Here is a 9,861-nt window from a genome sequence, read left to right as displayed (position 1 = left end):
ACTCCTTGCTATTGTGAACAAAGCTGCATAAACATGGGTGTGCAATAAAGGTACTACTATTAAAAGGCAATAATACAGAAATTAAACAAGACAGAAACACAACACAGTTTTATCACAATTTATTTAAAATCAGCAAAAAAGTCCCCCATCATAGATCAGGGGCTACCTGTCATATACAAAGTACTCTTAGAAATTGATGAAAAGAATATTACCAAAACAACAAAAAATGAATAGAGTAATTATAGCTAGCTCTAAAAAGAGCAAATCTAATAGATCAGTTTAACAGTTGAATAGATTGTAAAACTCACTAATAGTTGTTGCTGGTATATTTTAACTCATGGTGACCCCATATGCTCTGAAGTGTTTAGGAAGCCTTTAGGAAGGTGGGTTCAAACTACTAACCTTTTGGCTTATAGCCAAACTCTTAACCATTTTGTTATCTATCTATGCTCACCAATAATAAATAGTAAGTTGTTATTGTTATGTGCTGTCAAGTCATCTGTGACTCATAGTGACCCTATGTACAACAGCCCTAAACCCTGCTCTATCCTGTGCCAATCTCACTGCCTCTGACACACCTACCTTCAATCCACCTCATAGAGGGTCTTCCTCTCCTGAATTGTCCCTACACCCTCCCAGGCATGATGTCCCTCTCCAAGGACTGGTCCCTCCTTGCAACATGTCCAAAGTATGTCAGACAAAGCTCAAAATCCTTGCCTCCAAGGCACAACCCGGTTTAACCCTCCCTAGGGCAAACCTGTTCATTCTCTTAGCAGTCCGTGGTATATTCATTACTCTTTTCCAGCACCACAACTCAAAGGCATCAGTTTTTCTTCTATTATCCCTAATCATTGTCCAGCTCTCTGATGCATAGCGAGTGATTGCAAAGACCCTGGCCTGTATCAGGCACACCCTAGTCTCCAGACTGACATTTGTCAATACTTTGGAGAGGTCTCTAACAGCAGACTTTCCCATCACAATACATCTTTTAATTTCCTGGATGCTGGTGCTGAGAGTGTTGATTGTGGAGCCAAACAAATTAAAGCTGTTAACAATCTCAATCTCTTCACCATCTATCATGATACTGTCAGTCAGCCCAGTGGTGAGAATCTTTGTTTTCTTGATATTGAGCCTCAATCCATATTGAAGGCTATAGTATTTGACCTTCTGCAGTAAGCACTTCAGGTCCTCCTCAGTTTCAGCAAGCAGGGTTGTGTCATCTGCATAACACAGATTGTTGATAAATCTTCTTTCAATCCTAATGCCACATTTCTCCTCATACAACCCAGCCTCCTGGATAATCTATTCTGCATATAGATTGAAAAAGTATGGAGAATGGATACATCCCTGATGCACACCCTTCCCAATTTTGAACCATGCATTGTTTCCTTGCTCTGTTCTGATGACTGCCACGTTAGCACGATCAAATGTTCTGGGTTTCCCATTCTTCTCAGAGTTAGCCACTGTCTGTTATGATCTACACAGTCAAATGCCTTTGCATAATCAATGAAACACAAATAGACATTCCTCTGGTACTGCCTACTTTCAACCAAGATCCATCTAACATTAGCTACAATATCCCCTAGTACTACGTACGACCCTTCTAAAACCCAGCCTGCATTAATAACACATACAGGCAAGGTTCAATTGAAGATGATCGAAAAACGACTGGAACAACACATCAGATAGTAAGAGAAATGTAAATTAATAGCCACATACATTTCCCTCCTATTAAATTGAAATGCCTTTTTTCTTTTTTATGATAAGTAATTTATTTTTATTATTTACTGTGATTTTTATGAAGATACAGAAAGGTTGGGTTTCATTCATTCATTGTTGCACATTTTCCTTTCTTTCCCTCCATTCTCTCTCCCCTAGTCCTCTTTGTAATGCACCTCTTGTTCCTGATTGTTGTCATACAGATAATTTGTAATCAGACTTTCCTTTCAGACAGCTCTCCCCTTTGTCTGTTCCAATGCAGTGTTCATTATCTATCCATTCTTTTCCTATTCCTCCCCCTACAACAAGAATGTCAGTCCTATTGTATATCAGTAGTGCTATGTAGTGTTTGGGGTTTTTTGTTACCGAGGTATTTCACTCAGCATAATGTCTTGCAGCCTCATTCATGTTGTGAAGTGTTTTGCAAGTTCATTATTTTTCAGTGTTGCATAATATTCCCCTTTTTTTTTTTTTAAACTAACCACAGTTTTCCTACCCATTTGTTTGCTGATGGGCAGTTGAGCTGCTTCCATCTCTTTGCTGTTGTAATGAACAGTGATAAACATGGGTGAGCATGTATCTGTTTGAGTCATGGCTCCAGTTTCTTTCCCAGAAGTGGGATTGCCAACTCAAATGGTATTTCTGTTTCCTATTTTGTGAGGAAGCACCAGATTATTTTTCCATAGTGGCTGTACAGTTTTACATTCCTACTCAGCTGTGAGTGAGAGTTCCAATCTCTCCTCATCCTTGCTAGCATTTGTTGTTTGCTGCCCCTGTTGAACTTCACTTTTGTTGCTAGAGCGAGGTGATACCTTGTAGTTGTTTTGATTTACATCTCTCGGATAGCTAGGAATTTTAATGTTTTTCATGTGTTTGTCAGCCATCTGAATTTGTTCTTTGGTGAAGTATCTATTCATTGCTTATGCCCATTTTGCAAATTAAGTTGTTTATCTTTTTTAGGTTCTGGAGTATTCTATAAATTTTAGATATGAGTCCCTAATCATTTATGTCATTGCCAAATATTTTTTCCAAGCCTGTGCATTTCCTTTTTTCCCTGTTGTAATAGTGTTTTGATGAGCATAATATGGATTTGATTTTTAGATGGTCTCATTTGTCTCTTTTATCCTCTCCGGCTGTAGGGTTTTGGGTTATGTTTGGTAGTCTGTTCATGCTGTAGAGTAGGGCTTTTAGAGTTTTTCCTTGCTTTTCTCTGATGAATTTTTATGCTCTTTGGTTTTATTCCTAGGTCTCTGATCACTTTTAGTTGGATTTTGTGTATGGTGTATGGCGTGGGTCTTTCTTAGATTTTCTGTAGATGACTTTCTCCAATTTTGCCAGGGGGTAGTTTCTGCACTTAACTGATTTTGTCCCTTTGTCAGTGATTGGTTAACTGGAGGTAGATGAGTTGATTTCTGGGTTCTCTATTCTCTTCCGTCTTTGTGTCTATTCCTATACCAATACTGTACTATCTTGATTACAATGGTTGTGTAGTAGTATTTGAAGTCAGGGTGTATGATGCCTCCTATTTTGTTTTTCTTTATCAGTAGTGCTTTGTTTGTTTAAAGTCTCTTTAATTACAGACAAAATAGGAAATTGCCTTTTACATCTTGTTGAAGAGTGGAATTGATATTTTTTATAGAGATTGTATTGAATTTGACGACTGCTTTTGTGGAATTGTCATTTTCATCATTTTGAGCTTTCCTCCCCATGAACATTCTTACATATATTTTTATATTTCTCTAGATCTCTTTTTGGTTCTTGCAGTAATTTTTTTAAAAAAAATTCTTTGTCTAGGTCTTTTCTGTGTCTAGTTATATTTGTTCCTAAGTATTTCATCTTACAATTAAGTGTTGTAATTGGTATTGATTTTCTCATTTCCTTTTCTGTGTTCCTTTTGCTACTGTAGAGAAGTGAACCTGATTTTTGTATGCAGTGACACTTTTAAAGTAAAATGTTTTTTCTATTAAATGGGAGTATCGTTATGCAGTCTGAGGAAATAAATTCACTTGTCTTAATAATGTAAGCTAATTTCAGTTTTCCTTAAAACTTTAGAGTCCCTGGATGCTGTAAACCATTAATGTGTTTGACTTCTAACCAAAATATTCAAAGTCTGAGTTCACCCAGAGGAATCTGAGAAGAAAGGCCAGAATCTCTGCTTCTAAAAAATCATTCTCAAAACCCTAAGGAACTCTGTTCTACTCTGATGCTGTTGTTAATAACTGTCAAGTCGCTTGCAACTCATAGAGACTCTGTACAACAGCCCTGAACTCTGCTCTGACTTAAGTAAATTTTTTTTTGTGTGTGTGTGTCTCCAACAGACCTTACCCCCATTACCCCAGACACTCACTGAGTCGATCCATCTCACCCAGGGTCTTCCTCTCTTGGGCTGTCCCTCTACCTTTCCAAGCACAATGTATCTCTCCCAGGACTGGTTCCTTCTGGCAACGTGCCCTAATTATGTGAGACGGAGCTTCACAGTCCTTGCCTACAAGGCGCAGTTGGTTTCACCCTATGAGGAAAGACCTGTTTGTTCTCTTGGTAATCCATGGTATATTCAGTACCTTTCTCCAGGACCACAACTCAAAGTCATCAAATAATTCTTCTGTCATCTTTAGTCATTGTCCAGCTCTCTGATGCATAGCAAGTAATTGCAAAGACCATGGCCTGGATCAGACACACCTTAGTCTCAAGGCTGACATCATTGCACTTCAGTACTCTGAAGAAGTCCCTGACAGCAGAGTTTCCCAATGCAATTTATCTTTAGATTTCCCAGATGCTTGTACCAAGAGTGTTGATTATGGAACTAAGCAAGCTGAAGCTTATAGCAATCTCAGTCTCTACTCCATTTATCTTGATGCTGCCAGTTGGCTCAAGTGGTGAGAATCTTTGTTTTCTTGATGTTGAGCTTCAATCTATATTGAAGGATGCAGTTCTTGACCTTCTGCAGCAAATGCCTCAGGTATTCGTGAGCTTCTGCAAGCAAGGTTGTGTCATCCACATAATACAGGTTATTGATGTGACTTCCTCCAATCCTGATGCTACATTCCAGCCTCTCAGATGAACTGTTCCTCATACAGATTAAAAAGGTATAGAGATAGGAAGCATCATCTCTGGTATACACCTTTCTTGACCTTGAACCATACACTGTTTCCTTGCTCTGTCCTGATGACTGCCTTCTGGTCCAAGTATCGGTTTCACAAGAGCACAGTCAAGTGTTCAGGGATTCTCATCCTCCTGAAAATTAGCCACAGCTTGTTGTGATCCACACAGTCAGATGCCTTTGTACATGAGTTGTAATCAATTCAGTGGCAACTGGTATTTATATCTTTATCCATATGTGTGTTGGCTGTTATTGTCTCACCATCATTATTTCTAAGAAGTAGTCTGACTACACTTCTCCCAAGACACATTTGTTTGTTCTTTTGCAAGATTATGGTGTAGTCAGTATTCATAAGCAAACAACACTTCAAAGGCCTCAGTTCTTGTTTGGCCTTTCCTGTTTATTGCTCAACTTTCCAAAGCATATGAAGCAATTAAAAATCATCATGGTTTGGGTAAATTGCACCATAGTCCTTAAATTGACATTCTTGCTTTTAATGCTTTAAAGAGGTCCTTGGCAACTAATTTGGTCAATGCATTGCATATTTTGGAAGTATGATCTATAGTTAATCTTACCTTAGAAAAGGTTACTGTTACCTACAACCAGGAGAAGATAAAATAGATGAATGGGACCTTCTAAGAATCAAATCCCTATGCACATCCAAAAACTTCTCCAACAGGATAAAAAATGGAAGCCACAGACTGGGAAAAAGTATCTGGTAATGACATATCAGATAAGGGACTTATATCTAGAATTTATGAAGTACTTGAGCACCACAACAAGATAAAGGTAAATAATCCAATAGGAAAATGGACACAGGATGTGAACAGACACTTCACCAAAGAAGACATTCAGATGACTAACAAGCACATGAAGAAATGTTCAAAATCCCTAGCTTTAAGAGAGATGCAAATCAAAACAACTATGAGATGTCATCTCACCCCAGACAGAATAGCAAAATTTATCAGAGCAGAAAGCAACAAATGCTGGCAAGATTGTGGAGAAACTGGAACCCTTATACACTGTTGATGGGAGTGTAAAATGGTACAACCACTATGGAAGGCAATATGGTATTTTCTCAAATATTTGGAAATAGAAATACCATTTGACTCAACAATTCCACTACTGGGAATATACCCCAAAGAGACCGTAACTGCCACCCAAGCAGATATATGCACACCCATGTTTATTGCTTCTTTGTTCACAATAGCAAGGTGTTAGAAACAACCTAAGTGCCTATCAACAAACTAATGGATAAAGAAGCTGTGGTATATTCACACAATGAAATACTATGCTGCATTGGAAAACAAGGAACTCATGCAATATTATTCAAAATGGGTGACCCTGGAGGACATTATGCAGAGTGAAGTATCTCAGTCACAAAAGGACAAATACTGCATGGTGCCACTGTTGTAAAACAGGACTGACCTCGGGACTGGGGGGAGATTGAGAAAGATGGGTTCAATAATGTATACTGCATTGAAAGAGATGAGGGAGAAAACTGTTTAAAAGGGATATGTGATTAGGTATTTTGGTCATGACAGGAGTCCAGAGCAAAGGCTGCGTAGTGGAGTGGATCTAGGGGGAGGGATTGTAAAACATTGAAAGAATTTTTCTTTTACTTTACTAAGAGAGTAGTGTACTGGAGGGGGGAGGGTTTGGAGGGGAGAAAAGTGTAACATTGAATGAATGGAAATCCAAATCTCTGTACATTTTCATTGAAATTAATAATAAATTTTTTTAAAAAGAAAGAAATAAAGATAAATGTTAGTCTGCAAAGGAAAAAAAAAGCTAAAAAAGTTTATACACAGAAAAAGTAAAAAGTATTGTTAGATGTTACCTTTAAATCCAGTATATCATCTATTTGATATTTAATAACTATACATACTATATTTACTAATAAAAAAATAAAAACTAAGGTATGTGCAATTAAAAAAAGGAAAAGCTTACTTTTTTAATTTGACTTTTATTTTTTGTAGTTACACAAAGTTTATAGTTATGATTATTTATAGCTCGTTTTATTGTCTGTCTCAGTTAATGTAGTTAATGAGCTTCACTGGAAGTATATATATTCAGAGAACTTAGCATCTTAAGTAGGAATGCCAGTTCCTTTCAGCTGCCAGCCAGATCCATAGCTCTTTGAATTTAGAGTACTGATGACTTGGGTGTCTTCTGGGTATAAATCTTATGTTTATATTCATCAATCTTTCTGTCCTTTTACTAAGAAGTCAGTCTCCTTGTTATTGTTGTGAAAAGTCTATTGGAATATCCAGTATTTACCTATTGTTGTTTGCCTTCAAGTCAGAACTGACTCATAGCTGATTTCCCAGCTGGTTTTTAGAGGCAGTGATTGCATGGGAGGCGTTGCCCATCCGGCTGTGGAGCAGCTGGTGGATTTGAACTGCGTGCCTTTGCGATTGCAGAGCAGCTTCTTACATAGAGCGGGTCTCTTACCATTTTCATCTCCAGATCATGTCTTTTTTCCAACAGAAGATGATGGAATTGTTTCTGAGTGTTTAGGTCCTTTTAATACTTTCTGTTGAATGTTTACTATCTGTAAGTTAAAAAGTCATTTAGGTAACATACTGGACGTAGCAAATTTGTTGTGTATAAATGCTTTAGTAGTCTTTTAAAACAAAATTTAATGCAGCCCAACCGCAATCTCCCATATTGTCAGGGAAATTTTAAGTTATCTTTAATCTTGTGCTGTTAGATGATATGACATACATTGCCTGAAGCTAGAGGTAGATTAATTGTGACCCCAATATATATTTATTATTTCCGAGTGTTTTTAGCAAGAATGAGAGACAATATTTTGGTGGCTCAAAATTCAGATGTCTTCTTTTCAGTCAGTGACTTTGAAGTATACCAGGAAGTGCACAATTTTCTGTCATGATTTTATGGCAAATCATTATGATTTTGTGTATTCTGTAGTTCTTGAGCCACATGCTCTCCTAACACCTCGTACTAGTTTTGATGACTAGTAGAAATTTACTTATAATGAAAATAATAAAAGAATATTGTGTACTTAGCAGAAAGTAGAAGCTTAAGAATTTCACTATGAAGAATAAGTGAGTCTTAGAGAAATGAATGACTTTGAATATATGAACATTATCTTTTTCCTTGAGATTTTTAGGGTATAGTTATTTGACACAGGATTGATTTCCTAATGAAATGTAAACATAAGTAATAAAGTTTGAATTTCAGAGCATGTGAGGAAATGTATTTCTCAAAAGGAACTGAATTACTGAGTTTCCACATACTTGAGTTGTTAGAAGCAGCATTCATAGATGTCAGTTGCTTGACTTTCCTGAGAAGGAGTGGGAGTGGAGGTCCTATAACATACAGAGCCTTATTGTGTTCATTAAGGTGGTTCCTTTTTTTCATAAAACTATCAAATATATTACCAGTAATGAGATCGAGTAAGTCATATTTCAAAACAAATAAAAATGTCATGGCTAGATTGTCCTTTTTCATTTCTCTGAAAGTATTCTTGTATCTGAGTGGAAGTGCCAGAATTTGATAAGCTTTCTTTTTCTTTTAGGCTCCGTTTATGAACCTCTGAAAAGCATCAATCTTCCAAGGCTTGATAGTGAAAGTCTGTGGGATAAGTTGGATCATTATTACAGAATTGGTAAGCCAAACATGAGAAAATAATGGTTTTAAATTGTTAGGATTACTATTTATTATTTCGTATTTTCACAGCATACATAATGCAGCTGTCATTTTGGTCTGGGGTAGTTTCGGTGCTTAAAGAAGTGGGTGTTGCAGTTACACTAAAACAACCAAAACAAGCCTCCTGTAATCATGTGACTTCTTACAGTAATCCTGTAGGACGGAATAGGGCAGCCCCCAGGGGCTCCAGGGCAATACAGCCTTTCAGAGGAGGGCAGCCACATCTTTCTTCTCCGGAGCAACCTCTGACTTTTCTTTTAGCAGTTCATCACTTTAACTGCTGTGTCACACAGGCTTGTTGTGCGTTGATGCCAGTGCTATAAAAAACAAACAAATAAACAAACCATCAGACAACAAGGAACAGACAAACCTGGCAAGTTTCATATGGATATATCACTTTAAAACCATTACTGATATCTTCTGTAACATTTTAATGTTTTGTAAACGTTACCTGATTTGAGAACAAAGATTTTGTTTTATTCACTGCTTATTTACATAAATGTAGTTCCCAGATGGCCCCAAACTTTTGCTATTTCTTTGTAACTCACTGAGATACAAAATAATAATACCAAGGTTTTAAATTATAGCAGTTCTCTCTTTGTGCGTTTTCTAGGATCAGGCTGGCAGAGTTTTTAATGTGAGTAGCCAGCTTTGAAGATATGTGTGCTTGGGCTCCTCATTGCTCATCACACCACAAAGCAGAAATGCTTGTATTTTTGTTGGTTTGCTTCTTGTGCTTTTTATTTGGCTTCACAGAGGCAGATAATATAAAATTTGGGGTTTTTGTCTTCCCACAAGATAGGGAGGAGCTCTGATTTGATGCTCAGCTATTAACCAAAAGGATCAGGAAAAGTTTTGTTCTTTTGTGATTCGGGTATTGCTGTGACATGGGAGTTGACTTGATGGCACCTAACAACAGCAACAGTTAAAGGTTGGTGGTTCTAACCCAGCAAGTGGCCCCACCTCACCAGTTGCTCCCCCAAAGTGAGATGAGGCTGTTTGCCTTCCTAAAGATTTCCTACCTTGAAAAGGCTGTGTTCTTACATTCTACAGGGTTACCATTAATAATATTTTTTTAATTAATTTTAATGAAAGTTTACAGACACTTAGAGTTTCCAGTAATTCATTGTTGCCCTTTGAATAACATTTTTAAGATACAAACTTTCTGTTTCCTGGGCTGCTCCTTGGAGGCAAGGATTCTGAAGCCTCCTTTAAGATACTTTGGACATGTTGTAAGGAGGGACCGGTCCTTGGAGAGGGACATCATGCTTGGGAGGGAGGAGGGACAGCGCAGGAGGGGAAGGCCCTTTATGAGGTGGATTGATTCAGTGACTGGGGTAATCAGGATGGGTGTGTCAGAGGCAGTG

General features: G+C 37.6%; 1 protein-coding gene across 2 annotated transcripts in view; it reads left to right on the top strand.

Moving 5' to 3' along the window:
• Positions 1-9,861, top strand: part of PHKB (phosphorylase kinase, beta) — a 206,318-nt gene that overhangs the window by 24,645 nt on the left and 171,812 nt on the right. For both annotated transcript variants that reach the window (XM_006887813.1, XM_006887814.1), the window contains exon 2: positions 8,364-8,453. In XM_006887813.1, coding sequence (XP_006887875.1) covers positions 8,364-8,453 — 90 coding nt within the window. The remainder of the gene's footprint in view (positions 1-8,363; positions 8,454-9,861) is intronic.

The sequence above is a fragment of the Elephantulus edwardii genome, unplaced genomic scaffold (genome assembly GCF_000299155.1).
Source record: "Elephantulus edwardii isolate Elephantulus edwardi_28Jun2011 unplaced genomic scaffold, EleEdw1.0 scaffold00062, whole genome shotgun sequence".
Lineage (NCBI taxonomy): Eukaryota > Metazoa > Chordata > Mammalia > Macroscelidea > Macroscelididae > Elephantulus > Elephantulus edwardii.
This window is presented reverse-complemented; position numbering and strand designations above follow the sequence as displayed.